This window comes from Periplaneta americana, chromosome 4 (genome assembly GCF_040183065.1).
Source record: "Periplaneta americana isolate PAMFEO1 chromosome 4, P.americana_PAMFEO1_priV1, whole genome shotgun sequence".
Classification (NCBI taxonomy): Eukaryota; Metazoa; Arthropoda; class Insecta; order Blattodea; family Blattidae; genus Periplaneta; species Periplaneta americana.
In genome coordinates this window covers 178281123-178298170 of record NC_091120.1, presented here as the reverse complement: position 1 = coordinate 178298170, position 17048 = coordinate 178281123, and the positions used below count along the sequence as shown (strand labels likewise).

Below are 17048 nucleotides of genomic sequence, written 5' to 3'. Positions count from 1 at the left end.
GGGATAGAATGTTTACCGTTGATTAATATTTGCAGTTAGGTACTCTGTGACATTATTCCTAACCATGATTCAGAAATAAAATGTGATGTACGAATGCCTGTAGAGTTGAATTAAAATATTCATGGCTACAGACTTAGTAGGATAACTTTTTTTAAAGTAAAACTCTTAATCGAAATTTTTATTTACTGAAGTGAAATTTCTTTAGGTAAGGTATGGGTCAAACGCAGTGAAACAAAATTCTGTGACAGACATTTTAGTCGGACCCCACTTCCAAGGAAACACCTATTGCTTCTCTTAAGATGCAGCTACACGGTTCAACTTTTCTTTCAACTTTAAGCATTCAAGCAATGCATACAAGAATGACTGAAACACATTTAATTGTGCATGCTTTTTTCCACTAAAAATGAAAGGGCATGCAGCAGTTGAAAGCTACCCATCACCGGTGGGTATATTATGCGTTATTTCGTTCAACAGCAGCATGTAGCGAGCAGCTGATTGTTTTAGGTGGCCGTGAATAAACTGAAAATTCTTTTGTTTGGTGATGGCAGACCTTTTAAGCTGAAAATGGCGGCAAGTATAATTAGCTTTATTGAAGATTGTCACAAATATGAGTGCCTATGGAGTGTTCAACCTCAGTTTTGCGAATCTAGTAGGTCTAAGTATTGGATTGATATTTAACGTAATTATTTAATAATTTGTGTGTGTGCGTGTTTTTTTTTTAAATTGAGCGTTCGTTTTCAACTTGATTCTTTCAGTATTCTCCCCAGAATTGCATATGTGTAAACACATGAAAAATTGAACCATGTAGATGCATCTTTATTTTTTTTTGTATTAGCCTACAGCAAGAAAACTGAAGTGAACATTAAGAACGTATATCTTTGCCAAAGCTAAGATCTTTGACTTAAATTTACCATGTGAACTCCTGACATGCAGCCATTTGTTTCAATTCGCTGATATCAGCCAAAGCAAGTTGTTTTATTCTACACGAAAAAAAAAAAAAACAAAAACAAAAAAAGCAAAACAAAGTAAAACTGGAAAACTAATTTTAGTAGTTAATATGAATACATGGGTTTGTTAAAAGCAGGACATTTCTGAGATTGCTGAAACTGTTAATAAGACATTTACACTACATAATGGAGGAATAAGGTCTACTTATACAAAATAGAATTGAAGTAATCTAAAATTAAAATATAAACGCCATTTTGTTCTTTAGTCATTAATAGTCTCTTCTCGAGGCCTTGTGTATCATTGAGATGAATATCCAGCAACTCAAGGTGATGGTAAATTATCTTTTACTTTCAAATAACGCTGAATTTCCACAGATTAATGCATAAATTATTGCTAATGGGGCTCCCAGCAGGCAGTGTATCTTCTGTGTAGTATTGTGAAACCAGTATCGAATCCAGTGAGTGAAATTATATTGTTGAAAAGTGTTTTGCTAGAAAATATGCTGAAATCAGGAGCTGGATGAACAAGAGCATGGGGTGAAAGAAAGCATACAAATGAACCGCCAAAAACTGAGCCAAAAGTGAAGAAGGGTAAAGTGGAATGAGTCATTGTAGCTGGTTTTCAGAACCAGATTTCTCTAGCTATTGTAGCTCCCCAAATTCATCACAAGGCTGGTTGGGGATGGTCCCATACACTGGTTGAAATTTCATGAAATGAATAAAAATTTTAGATTTTTTTCAAATTTCGAGGATGTGTGTACCATTGCAGAAGTGAGGTAACCTTGTCTATGAGAATTGTGTGTGCTTGAAGAATTGTTAAATGAAGTTTGAATGTTAGAAACCAAGATACTTTTTTTTATATTATTACTGCGTTCTCATACCATTTCTTATTATAATAAGGCTAGAGTCTAATGCAAATATTTGCAACTTAAAAAGAAAGGAAAATTAACGTAGACCTATTTGAGAATATACATAATTTTTTTATTTATTCAAACTGCCCCCCCCAACAGAGGTAGCCCATATTACTCGATACAAACACTAAACTATAAATTGCAGTGCAATAATTCTATATATATTACCGAGTGAGTTGGCTCAGATGGTAATGTTTGAGACCTGCATTCAGGAGGTCCTGGCTTCAAACCCAGTGGCCGGCCAATCTGACTAGGGTTTTTCATGGTTTTCTTGTCACAAAAGGCAAATGTCGAATTGGAAATTTACATATAATGATTCATCACCGCTACAATCACCAATATCATAAATATTAATCAAAATCTAAATCAGTAACATGAACACAACCATCAACAACACACAGTAATTCAACAATAGTAAAACTGGCCTACTGACAGAGCATAAAAGACACAATATGACCATAGATGTTCAAGCCTGTATAGATAAACTTAACAGAAAATATTCTAAATTGAATTTCATTAATATAGTAGGCCTATAAGTAGGCCTAATATATTTTTGTAACATTCTGTATCATCATCATTAATGGCACGACAGCCCTTCATGGGCCCTGGCCTTCTTCAGAAGTATTCACCATTCCTCCCTATCCAATGCCAAACTTCTCCAATTTCTAACACCCAAAGTCTTGATGTCATCCATCACACAGTCTTCCCATCTCAATCTCGGTCTCCTAACCCTCCTTCTTTCCATTGGAATAAATTTAAAAACTCTCTTCACAACTCTATCATCTTGCATTCTCACAACATGCCCGGCCCAATCCAATCTTCTTATTTTTATGAATTTAACAATGTCCGGCTCATTATATAATCTGTACAGTTCGAAATTATATCTTCTTCTCCATGTTCCATTTTCTCTAACTGGTCCAAAGATTTGCCTAAGAATCTTTCTTTCAAATGTACATAATAATGTCGCATCTGACTTCGACAATGACCAAGTCTCAGATGCGTAAGATAGTACAGACCTTATAAGAATTTTATACATCATAATTTTTGTATTCCTAACATTCTGTATACCTGAATAATTTTTTTGTATGACGCTGGTATAATGTTAGCCTACTTGATTTGTTTCTAACAACTTTTGTATATAACATTTTACTGTGAAACTAAAAGTTATAACAACAATAACAATATTCCATACATTTTTTTTTTTCACTCTTTTTATGTATAAAACACATTGTATGATCTGGTGAATATATTTATATGAAATTTGTCCAACATTATTATGGTCAATAAGATTGTTTACGTAACACACACAAAATAATTTGTTGACAGATATCAGATTGTAGATAAATTTGGTTAGTGTAAGGCTATTTTAAGCTGCTGACAGAAAGTAAGGCCCCATGTTAGACTGTTGCTGCTTGAGGTTTTAGTTATTTACAATAGATAAACTTAACTGACCTTGAACAGTAAACTGGGTGAGTAATATCGTTGAAATTCCTGAATAAATAACGCTAACATGAAGTGTTATCTGTACACTATTAGATAGTTCAAGGAAAATCCTTGCACAGTGGGTATGTGTTGAAAATACCAATATTTGAGGCAGCTGTTCTTAGTGAATATATAGAATAGCATACTTTTTTAGTGAGTCGGGTAAATAAATGTCATTTACATGTAAGCTATTTTAAAAATAGCGTAATCTTTCTTGAATGCTTATTGCAATTACGGTATTATTCAAATACTATATTATGAAAATAATATAATATTCTTTTTTATTGCAACTTTTCTTGAATACAAATTATTTTGAAAATAATATGGAACACTTCCTTGAATGAATAGGGCTCGCATTAAGCTTATTTTAGAAATTATTTGGAAGTAATACATTGCATGAATGAATAGGAATGAATTAGTTTGAAATTAATATAAAACGTTTGCTTGAATGAATGTGATAATAAAATTGTTGTATTGTTCACACATAAATTATTTGAAAATAATATAAATCTTTTGTTGCTTAAATAATTAGATAGTTGTAGTATTACGTACACATAAATTATAAAAAAAATTAATGAATATCATAATATTGTTGTATTACTCACATATAAATCATTTTGGAATTAATATAAAACTATTCCCTGAATGAAGAGTGTGATTATTGTTATAATGCTTAATATTATTCACATACACGTTATTTTGAATATAATATAAAATTCTTGCTTAAATGCATATAAGACTCTTACCTGAGTGAATTGAAGGCTAAAATTGTAATATTATTCACATTTGAATTGTTCTGAAAGTAATATTACAATCTTGCTTGATTGAATATAATAATTGTAATATATTATTGGCATTGAAATTGTTTTGAAATTAATATAAGTCTGGCTTGAATGAATGGGAGAATTGTAAAATATGTTATTCATGTTTAAATTATTCTGAAAGTAATATAACACTTGCTTGGATGGATAAGATAATTGTAATATTATTCACGTTTAAATTATTTTAAAATTAAAAACTTTTGCTTTGGATGAACAGGACAACTGTAGTATTATTCACATTTAAATTATAAAACTCTTGCTTTGTATGAACAGGATAATTGTAATACTATTCTTGAAATTAATATAAAACCTTTGCTTGATTTAATGGAATATTTATTATAGGTACTAGCCATACCCGTGCGCTCCACTGCACCCGTTAGAAATAAATATAAAGTAATTATATAATTAAAATAGGATATTTGATCCAGGGAACATTCGTGTTTGATAGAAGGATAAATCGTTTATTATGTTACTTAATTTAAATTCAATTAAAAAATTAAAATGCGATCATTTTGATCCAGAGAAGTTACTGTGATAACATTATAGCATTATGTCCATCTAGAGAAACTTCACTTTCCAATGGTGAATTAATAATTAATTATACAAATAGGTTAATTTAGCTTCCGATATTACTTCATAGAAATGCAGAAACATTATCTGTAGGCTGTCTTTCATAACTTTCGATTGTTGCTGTCCAAGGCCCCTTATAGACGAAGTCATTTGTTTTTTAATTCATTACACGGCCTTAGATGGCAGTTATTTTAATTTTAAAACTCATTTATCTCATTAAATATCAGTCCTATCAAACATTTTCAAGGAATAAAACTTATCGCAAATTATTTTTAAAGAAACTTTTGTTATGTAACATTTTTCACAAAAATCAATAATAAGCGAGATATTTCGATTTATTTAATTCAGACCCCCTTATAACCCCCTTTTAAATAAAGTATTTTGAATGCCATATAGCCTAAAATCTAAGTTACAACGAACTTAATTTATATTCCAATTTTCATCGAAATCAGTTCAGCCATTATCACGTGAAAAGGTAACAAACATACAGACAGACAGACAGACATACAAACAAAAATTTCAAAAAAGCTATTTTCGGTTTCAGGGTGGTTAATTATATATGTTAGGACCAATTATTTTTGGAAAATCGAAAATTACCAGAAAAATTTCGGCTACAGATTTATTATTAGTATAGATTAGTCATGCATGAATTACTTTGAAATTAATATAAAATCTTTATTGTAATATTATTCACATTTAAATTATCCTGAAACTAATATAAAACTCTTGCTTGATTGAATAGGATATATTTTATAGGCTATCTTATTCACATTTAAATCATAAAGCTCTTGCCTGAGTCTGCTTGAATCATATAGGATAAGTGTTAGGGCATACATCATTCACACTTAAATTGATTATAAAACTCTTGTTCGAATCAATAGGATAAGTGTTATCTGTTAGTCACATATAAACTTTAAAACTCTTGCTTGAATGAATAGGATAACTTTAATATTATTCGCCCTACAATATGATATTATATTGACAAGTATCAAATCGAAAGTTTAGAGGTTATAGGGCTACAAATAGGTGCACATGAAATAATTCCTCTACATTTCATGTACTTTTGGAAAGCATTCTCTTATAACAGAGTGTTTAGTACTTTAAAACCTCCTTATTAATTTTGCGGAACCATTTTTATTTTATTACGTACTGCATTTCCTTATGAATCAATAAAATTATTAATAAAGAAGAAAATGAACTTAAATTGTAAACTTACGGAACTTTTGGAGAACTCTAATCTAATTCCTGAATCCAAGTATGTGCCGTTGTTTCCTAATTCAATAATTCAACTTTTTTGACTGGACTAAGGTTGCCAACTCTTAGAGGACGAAAATTCAGGACACATTAAAAAAATAAAAAAGCACATAAACTTATAATGAATTTCAGTGTAAATACATTTGTATTTTGACGCTCAATTAATCAATTAGAATTACCTTCGTGTTATTATTTGGTTGTAGCAGTGTAGCCCTATATTAAAGAACATCCCATAAATCTGTACACATTGAAAAGCACAGGGGTTGATAAGTATACATGTCTCTACACTCACTACATTAACATTGTTTAAAAGAATACTTGTTGCTTCCTTTGTTTTTGTTTATTAGTTCTTTGTTTGTTGAAATATAATAAAAAAATTCTCTACATGACATAATAAAGTTCGTCTTTACTAAGAGTTCTGATTTTACAAGTTCTGGCCTCATCCGGTTTCTTTATTTTTTTAAAAAGCTTGCTCCACATAAACATTGCTAATTGGAAGAGCATCTCTTGAGGAGTTGATAGAACTTTTTTTCAATAGGCAATACTCTTGGTACAATGCATCACCATTTTCAAAGACCAGTTCTGTATTAACGTGCAATATATTCACAATTTCAGTAAGGACACTGAATGTGAAAGTATCATTAAGGCTTAGAAAAGTGATTTTCTTAAGAAGTGAAGAATAGTAATCAAAGCATTTTTGTAGTCAATGGCCCTCTGATACATATTCAGTGCTCCCTTTGTAAAGAGATGCACATCAGAATCACTCAAGTTATTCAAATGCTGATTTACTATCAAGCCATGTCACCAATGAGCGCCACAAACTTGCTTCTGTGTTCTATCTTACACTTCTGTTCACCAAAAAGTATATCATATAATTATAAAATATCTTTGGTAGCCATTGCAAACTACGTTGGATCTCTAATAATGAAATATCAATACGAAATTTCGGAATATAATATTGCAATGAACAAAATTCCGGACATTGTGTCCTGAAAACAATTTAATTTTTTATGCTCGACCATGCCGAAATGTAGTAATTATACACCTGGTAGCAGCCCTTTAATGGACCTCATTAAAGTACACCTATTCATTAAAGTTCAGGTGTTCCGCCAATCAGAAAGCACCATATGAAAGCGCAAGTATCGATTTCACGAATTGCACAATAAATAACCTACATTTAAAATAAAGTCAGTTCTGTTACTATACTAATTAGCGTTAATTGTAAATAATAATCAAATAAATTCAATTTGTCATCTCGTTTTTCAATGTATAATTCAATTTCAAGGTTATATCAAGATAAATGTTTCTTTTACTCTCGGAAAATATCAATACTTTCGCGTCTGCGCACATCTCACAATTTACGAGGTAGGTCAGTTCCGCTCCTCACTTAGATAACAATAACATGAATACTTATGAATAATTTCAAGTTAGAAATATGGTCGAGCATAAAAAGTCGTATGAAACTTGCCTATACAGTGAAACCTCTCATTTACGGACATCGAAGGGACGTAACAATCTGTCCGCATTTGGGAAGTGTCCTTTATTGGGAGGGAGGCTCCCCAATCTAACAGTAAATTTATAATATGCATTATGTATCCCTTCACGCTTAAATGAAATGTATTAGGCCTACTGTAGTTTAATTCTAAATACAGTCTACTACAGTAAATTCTTTGCAACTACGAACTACAGTAGATAAGACCGAAAAAGAAAAAAAAAACAGTACTGTGCTGTGCCATGCAATTTTATTCCAGGTCTATAGTTAATTTACAGTTTTCAATTTAACCTTTACGTTCAGGTGCCATGTCTCTCGCAACAGAACAACTGATTGAAGTGAAGAGAATAATCCTACTAATCCTATCAGATGTTGAATACAATTTCACGATCGCGAAAAGCTTGGACCCATCAGACAGGTTAAATTTTATGACTTTATCTACTCGCTTCCAGCTAACAAAGGGTAGCCAGCTGGGCTAGTGGTAACCTACAAGACCCTTATTGTCTTCTTTCATGTTAAGGAATTTTTGTACAGTTCTCAAAACTAAATTGTTCATTTCTGTAACACATTAGATCTTGAAATCCAAGTTCTGTCCGCAGTCAGGAGGTAAAGCAAGCTTTAGGACTGTGAAACAGCTGTCCGTGTCCGTGTCTGAGAGTGTCCGTAAATGAGAGTTTAATTGATCATTATTTCTATATTATTTCAGTTGGGACATAAAAATCTGTCCGTATCTTGGAGGTGTCGGTAAGGAGAGGTTTCACTGTAATTGTAATTAAGACGCTCGTATGAAAATTATGAAACTCACTTGCGCTCATTTCATAAACATATTCGCGTCTTAATTACTACCATTGTAGGCTCGTTGCATATTGTACTATTCCTGCATAGAGGACTGATTTCCTGATAATCCAGGAAAATTCCAGCAATCAATCCATGAGTAACCCCGATTTATAATTTGCATTGGGTAGCCCGTGGTCCAGATAACACAGGGGTTTCCTCCAGAAGCTTCAGTTCCCCTGTGGCTTCTTAACAAATCTCCATCATCATCTCATCTCATTGCAGTGTAACATAGTCTAGGTCCTATGACACACCCTGGACAATGACTCTGTCGGTAAATTGGTCTTCACAACTGGCTTCATATGGCTTTAGAAAAAAAAAAAAACTTGAAGTTAGTGTGAGCAGTTAATTTTTTTTTTTTATATTTATCTATTTGCTGTGTGTATGTGTGTGCTTGTGCGTGCATGGAGTTTGAGGAGAGGTTTCGATGTGGCCTCATTAATGTTTCCCTTATAAGTTACTAGTAGCCAGATGTACACATTTACACAAAGCAGCATCACCACTGCCGTTTCTAGATGTGTGGTGATGTTGATATGGAGATATCAGTATTCAAACTGATGTATGAGGTTAGATTGAATATGTGTCTGCCCATATACAGCAAACAAGGCACATAAAGTTCTGTACTGCACACATACCTACATATAGATACATGATAGATAAGAAATGTTTTGCAAAGTATGATGTGATAATGACGGTGTAATGCTGTTGTCAGATTGATTGTAGCTCCCACGTCAATGAGTTGGTTATCAAAGTGTAAAGATGCCATTTCGTGTTTTATCTTTCACTTTAAACTTAACAATTTCTTGATCACCTGAAGTAGTACTAAATTTCTGGTCACCTGGTTTCTGTAACTGTTTAAACTTAACAATTTCTTGACCACCTGAAGTAGTACAAAATTTCTGGTCACCTGGTTTCTGTAACTGTTTAAACTTAACAATTTCTTGATCACCTGAAGTAGTACTAAATTTCTGGTCACCTGGTTTCTGTAACTGTTTAAACTTAACAATTTCTTGACCACCTGAAGTAGTACTAAATTTCTGGTCACCTGGTTTCTGTAACTGTTTAAACTTAACAATTTCTTGATCACCTGAAGTAGTACTAAATTTCTGGTCACCTGGTTTCTGTAACTGTTTAAACTTAACAATTTCTTGACCACCTGAAGTAATAATAAATTTCTGGTCACCTGGTTTCTGTAACTGTTTAAACTTAACAATTTCTTGATCACCTGAAGTAGTACTAAATTTCTGGTCACCTGGTTTGTGTAACTGATTAAACTTAACAATTTCTTGACCACCTGAAGTAATAATAAATTTCTGGTCACCTGGTTTCTGTAACTGTTTAAACTTAACAATTTCTTGGCCACCTGAAGTAATAATAAATTTCTGGTCACCTGGTTTCTGTAACTGTTTAAACTTAACAATTTCTTGACCACCTGAAGTAGTACTAAATTTCTGGTCACCTGGTTTCTGTAACTGTTTAAACTTAACAATTTCTTGATCACCTGAAGTAGTACTAAATTTCTGGTCACCTGGTTTCTGTAACTGTTTAAACTTAACAATTTCTTGATCACCTGAAGTAGTACTAAATTTCTGGTCACCTGGTTTCTGTAACTGTTTAAACTTAACAATTTCTTGATCACCTGAAGTAGTACTAAATTTCTGGTCACCTGGTTTGTGTAACTGTTTAAACTTAACAATTTCTTGATCACCTGAAGTAGTACTAAATTTCTGGTCACCTGGTTTCTGTAACTGTTTAAACTTAACAATTTCTTGACCATCTGAAGTAATAATACATTTAGCTGGTCACCCATTGCGGTTTCTCTGGAACCACAATGGACTGTTCTTGCCTAAGTGCGTTAATCACCTCAATTACTCTTTTTTTTTTCTTTTGTTTTTCTGGTAGGATGGAAGAGAAGGCCTTATGACCTTAATCCTGTCATACTTACTTACTGGCTTTTAAGGAACCCGAAGGTTCATTGCTGCCCTCACATAAGCCTGCCATAGGTCCCTATCCTGAGCAAGATTAATCCAGTCTCTATCATTATATCCCACCTCCCTCAAATCCACTTTAATATTATCGTCCCATCTACGTCTCGGCCTCCCCAAAGGTCTTTTTCCCTCCGGCCTCCCAACTAACACCCTATATGCATTTCTGGATTCGCCCATACGTGCTACATGTCCTGCCCATCTCAAACGTCTGGATTTAATGTTCCTAATTATGTCAGGTGAAGAATACAATGCGTGCAGTTCTGCGTTGTGTAACTTTCTCCATTCTCCTGTAACTTCATCCCTCTTAGCCCCAAATATTTTCCTAAGAACCTTATTCTCAAACACCCTTAACCTATTTTCCTCTCTCAAAGTGAGAGTCCAAGTTTCACAACCATAAAGAACAGCCGGTAATATAACTGTTTTATAAATTCTAACTTTCAGATTTTTTGACAGCAGGCTGGATGACAAAAACCTTAATCCTGTCAGGTTATCTAAATAAAATATTTTCTTGTCCTCTCTCATAATCTTCTTGTATGTCCTCTGACACTTTTTGATCCTCTTTCTTATCCCATTTTTTGCCACTTTTTTGCTCTTCTTTCTTTTTTCTCTGATTTCTTTCTCTAGTTCTTCCCCTGTCAAGCTTCTCGTTTCCTTTATTCTGATCCTATTTCTCTTCTTCTCTTGCTCCTCCATTTTCGCCTTTCCTCCTTCTCATTTCCTTCCCCTTCTCTTCCATATCTTTTTCTTATTTACCTCTTCTTTTTATCTATTAATTTGAGAAAAGTTTGTTCCGGCATCAGGAATCGAACCCGGGACTTCTCAGCTGTGCGCTCTTTCCATCTGAGCCATACCGGGACACGATCCACGGTGCCTGCCAAACTCCTCTCATATTGTATGGCTACTTACAGTCATTCATTATTCAATGAGGATGGCAAGACCTCATACAAGAATATATATGTATATATCTTTTTTTTATACCTTCTCTTCCTGTCCGTGTATCATCTGTCTTCTCTTGCTACTATATTTTCTACTGTTTTTTTTTATTTTCTTCCTTTTATTATTGCCATTTTCTCTTCTTCTCCTACTCCTCCACTTCCATTTTCTGAGCTCTTTCTATGCCCGTTTCCCTTCCTTTCCTGCTCATCTGCCTCGTTCATGGGCGCCCATAGGGAAGATTGTGGGAAGTCATTTGAGCTTTTCTTGCAAAACCACATAAAATAGATCTTTTAGGAAATGCAATTCACAGTGAGTAGAAGAAATTTACAAACTATATCAGAGTGCTTCATAATGGAGTGGCTATTTAATAAATTTAATAAAAAAGCCACCCTAAATAAGGGTTCGAATAGATCGGCCTACTAATCAATTCATAAAGAATAATCATGAAAACCAATTGTGTGACAATTTGAAAGGAAAATGAAAACATTAAGATAAATGATATGAAAACATAGGAAATCATTTACAATAAAAGTTTGTTGGGTACAAATGATTACTAATTATAGCTAAGGATTATTTTAACACATGAGATCCTATGGCATCAATCGTTGCATCAGAAATTTTAAATTGTTTAAGTTGATTTAAAGTTTCTCGTGGGATCGTGCCACAGGCACCAAACTTGAGCCCAAAAACTGTCCAATGTGTGATGTGGTATTGTGCTCCGAGATGCTGACAACAAGGCTCATATATGACTTGTTTTTCACGACACACCTCTTGTGCTGTTGCTTGCGCATCTCGAAATGGATTGTGGGATCAAGAATGACACCCTTATCCTTCTGCCGATCAGTTATGATGATATCAGCACGTCTAGTAGAGCCATCAGAAGAGACGCAACCAACCTCCTCATAAACCTCATAGGAAGCATTCTGACGTTACTGAAATATAATTTATTTTATGCTCGACCATGCCGAAATGTAGTAATTATACACCTGGTAGCAGACCTTTAATGCATGTCATTAAAGTACACCTACTCATTAAAGGTCAGGTCTTTCAGCCAATGACGACTCAGGTTACAACTGTTCAGCCAATGACAGGTCAGCTTTCTACCGTTATAAAACCGCAAGTATCGATTATTCTCGGATATGCAATCGAAAGAGAATTAGTGAAAAGTCACGGAGGCTGGAAATCCAATACTGTCGCAGAAGGTTATGTTCTGTTACTATAATAATTAGAGTTAATTGTAAATAATATTCAAATAAATTCAATTTGTCATCTCGTTTTTCAATGTCTAATTTAATTTCAATGTTATCTCTGTAGGTTCTTATGGCCTAGCAAGGTCAGTGTGGACATCTGTTCCTCGGAAAAAATCAATACTTTCGCGTCTGCGCACATCTCACAACATATGGGACATTGCTCAAAAATTAATAATATCAAGTTAGAAATATGGTCGAGCATAAAAAGTCGTATGAAACTCGCCTATAATGGTAATTAAGAAGCTCGTATGAAAATTATGACACTCGCTTGCGCTCGTTTCATAAATATCCATACTCACTTCTTAATTACTTTCATTATAGGCTCGTTGCATAATGTACTATTAACGTAAGTTAGTGAAAACTAATGTTCAGTAAATTTACAATATGATACATATTTCCGATTTTGTTCAATTTTTGTGGAATTTAATACAATAACTGTATTCACAGGCTTTTGAGCCAGTGAACAATGCTATTTTTTTTTTTTTTTTTTTTTTTTTTTTTTACTTTTTATTGCAATCTACTTGAAAAAAAGTATGAGTTGATACCTCCCCTCATGAAGAAAATCCTGCCTGCGTCCATGGCCTGGTTCTCTTCCTTACTGTACAGTGTATGGGATCAACTTCGCCTGTTCTAGCTCTTTTTTGTTTTGTGTTCACCTTTTATGTGATCTGTCTCTCATGAACATGGTGAACATGTTGATTGAATGAAACTCTTACTTTCGCAGAATGACTTAGTCATCATCCATGCCTATCACCTTATCATGTTGGTACCGCAATGAATTCCTGCCTTACATGTCCTCATCTTAATTCAAGTCTTATCGGATTATCAGAATTCTAGGAAGATTTCAGGTGATCCTATCTAAAGGCATTGAAAAACCCACCCAGCCAACATAAATCAAAGAAAGAATAATAAAAAAAAAATCGTGTCATTGAACTACATGTACCTGTACTTTCTCATTATATAGGTTTTTGCGAAATGCCATCTCAAAAAAAGAGCCCATGATAAAGGACATCGTCCACACTTGTGGAGTAATGGTTAGCGCGTCTGGCCGTGAAACCAGGTGGCCTGGGTTCAATTCCCGGTCGGGGAAAGATACCTGGTTGAGGTTTTTTCCGGGGTTTTCCCTCAACCCAATACGAGCAAATGCTGGGTAACTTTCGGTGCTGGACCCCGGACTCATTTCACCGGCATTATCACCTTCATTTCATTCAGACGCTAAATAACCTAGATATTGATGAAGCGTCTTAAAATAACCTACTAAAATAAAAAAATAAAGGACGTCAAGTTAACGTAAATTCAATATGTTATATACCTTCCCCCCTAAGATGCAACATGTTTATGCATATTAATGTGCTCAATTCGAGCACTGCATTTTATTATTCACTCCAGATATCTTGAACACATATGTCATAGAGTCTTTGAATTTCAGTACATTAACTCATAAAAATGTTGTGCCCTATTTTATTGGAAGAGTAAAATTGCGAGATATAGGGTAGTTATGTATATTGAATTTACATAATTTGATGTTCATTATCAGGTACTGTTCTTCTTAGCATTTTAAGGACACGTCATCTTAGCCCTGGCAAGAGGGTAAGGCATTCATGGTTGTAGTAGGAATTTCCGTCCTATATGCCTGCCACCTGTACCCCCAAGGAAACACCCTTGGTACTCATTTCTTGAGGCTGAATAGCCAAACTCTAGGGCTGTAGTGCGATCGGAAATGATCGGATCAGTGGAGGAAAACCATGACCCCATCAGGAATCGAACTCGCGACCTTTCGGCTTGCAGTGTTACGTCTTAACTGCGGCAACACTTATTGTTTAATCTCCTAAATAGCTAATCCTTAATATCTTTGAGACAACCTGTTTGGTGACATTATGGTATGTGTTGTTTCATTTGTCACCTTATCTAAACATTTGTTCACCTTCTTTTTGCAGATAGTGGACGGCGATGTAAAGTTCTCTTCAGCTATCAGCCAGCCAATGAAGATGAGCTTAAGTTACAAGTGGATGACGTTATCGACATTTTGGCAGAAGTAGAAGAAGGGTGGTGGAAGGGCAGATTGGGAGAAACGGTGAGTATTAATAGATGAACATTGCATTAACTGTATCAGTCCAACTGGGCAAGCTGTGAACTCTGTCTGCGTTACTGGTAAATTTAATGAGTGTGGTTGAGAAGCCAGGTTTGAGTTAAATCAGCACAGTAGTGTGCAAATTAATTGGTTCAAACATGAAATAAATGTTGTATTACTTATCAACTATCCCCTCTTTCCTTGGAAATCCTGTATATTTGCCTAATTCTGAGCAAAATTCCAGATCCCATATTTTTTTTAACGTATCCCTATTTTTACTCATTTATTATTATATCTTGAACAAAAATCTTTTTTGTTTAGTGCAGACCACTGAGTTCACTATAATGAGATCACTGACACAAATTGACGTAATGAACACTCCATTTTTTCTGTGTCAGCACCACTCTGTGGCAAAGACCTTAGCTTCGTCCACCACTACTTATGCTACATTTGATTTCTCTCTGCAATCATTAATTTTGATAGAAGAGCTTGTAGCAGATGGTTTAGTTTAAAGTGGGATATTTTGTAGAACGTGGCCAACTCAACTTTCAAGTATGAGTGGTGATGAAGAATATCACTACTTGCCAGAGAAAAAGACTAAAAACCTTTGTATATACAACTCTCTTTGGGAAATCTCCGATTCCCCAGGACAACATCAGTGAACTTATTCCGTCTCCAGACAGAACATGACTGTTTGGCAGTCCGCATCCACAGAATGTCACTCAGTCCATTACCACAGCCTAATATATACAGTCACGAAACTCAATACGTAGTAAATATGCATCCATAGGTAGTTGCTAATCACTAGGATTGCTAATATCGTCTCATTACAGACAATGCGAAATAGTACCGGCACAGTCAATTGTTCCTAGCACCCTCACAACTCAAGCTTCGTGACTGTATATACTAGACCAGACGTCTCCAAAAGCATACTCGCGAGTAAGCCCCTGAACGGAACCGAAGCCAGTACGTAATGAGCGTGCTCCGCCTCACCCATCCCCACCTGTACTGTACTCAATGTTTATGTGTAAACGAAGAGCAGTGGTGGACTGCCATTATCACTGTGTTGGTCGGAGTGTTCGACCGTTTCACAATGTCTTCTAATCATGGACGTAGTACATTCAAGGATGAAAGGGAAGAGAAATATATTTTCGTGTTAGTGGGAAGAATATGAAATGTTTAATTTGTTCGAAAAATCTTAAGAATGTGTTAAAATTCAACATGTGAAAATAATTTATTTGGGACGTCTGTATGACTGTTGGTTATACATATTAATAAGTATATTACGATATGTTTACACTCAGTTTCTCAGGATATACTTATAGTTTTCGTTTCATTTTAGGTGAAATACATACAAATATTTCGATAAATTTGAAACAAGAAAATACAAACACAAATCACACACGTATCCTCAGTCTTAAACAAAAAAACTTCTTGCTAGGTATGTTCTAACTTGGAATATTGGAGAATTAATGAAGCCCTTTACAGAATAAGCATTTGTAAAATCGTGCATACAGAATGTCTTCTAGATGTAATGCGAAATGAATTATTCCATTATTGAATATTCCCCATTCAAAAGTAGAAGCTTCCTAGTATGTCAAAATAATATACAAACGTATGATATTTGTTATCCTTTCGATGTTATTATTTGTAAACATAAGGGAGATCGTTGCCGCAATCCCTCACTGACCACTCCCATCTGTTGAGGTACGAGTCTCTCCCCCTTCTCTACAGCACACTGTGTTCGGCGGGCAGCATCAGGATCACAAATGACTATATGCATTTTGGAGACCTCTGTACTAGACTGTGCCATTACCTTATTGCCCAATATGTCGAAATTGGAAAATAATAGTGTTGTGGGATTAAATCGATTAATCAATCAATTTCTATTGTAAGATTAATCTATAAAAATATTTAATCAAATAATCGAATCGATTAAAATTGATCGGTTGTACTTGATATTAATTATTATTTTGTTAATGCAAACTCAGAGTAAAAATTCCGACAATATTCGTCTCTCAGAAACTGTTTATTTCAAACACGATAATACCCTTATTTTGTAACTGCAAAGCAGATGTTGTTGTTGTTCTCTAATGGCCGCAATTTGGGATCATCTAACCCATTTTGCTTCTTGCTTCCCAATAAAGTTGAGAGAAGTTTTTATTTTGTTGTGCTTCCTTGTTTAGTGCAATGCATGTGAATAGGTGTTCTCTTCCCATAGATGAACCTAGTAAGTTGCATAAGCAGGTTGCATAGGGCAAATCTTTGCACAAACACTTCAGAAAGAGATTAAGATATGAGGACAGTGACCTGGTCTACACCTATTGAAAGTTGAAACACAATGTGAAACCCTTATTAAGTTTGTCAGCTCATCTTCCTAGAATATAAAATACACACTTTTCTGCAATTTTCCCCCTCATCCCTTAGCCATGACTACACTGTTTGCAAGTGAGAAAGTAACTATATTCTTCTCTTTCTAAAATTTTGTAGCA

General features: G+C 34.4%; 1 protein-coding gene across 2 annotated transcripts in view; it reads left to right on the top strand.

Moving 5' to 3' along the window:
* cindr (CIN85 and CD2AP related) overlaps window positions 1-17048 on the top strand; it is a 73022-nt gene that overhangs the window by 1482 nt on the left and 54492 nt on the right. For both annotated transcript variants that reach the window (XM_069824433.1, XM_069824432.1), the window contains exon 4: window positions 14423-14559. In XM_069824433.1, coding sequence (XP_069680534.1) covers window positions 14423-14559 — 137 coding nt within the window. The remainder of the gene's footprint in view (window positions 1-14422; window positions 14560-17048) is intronic.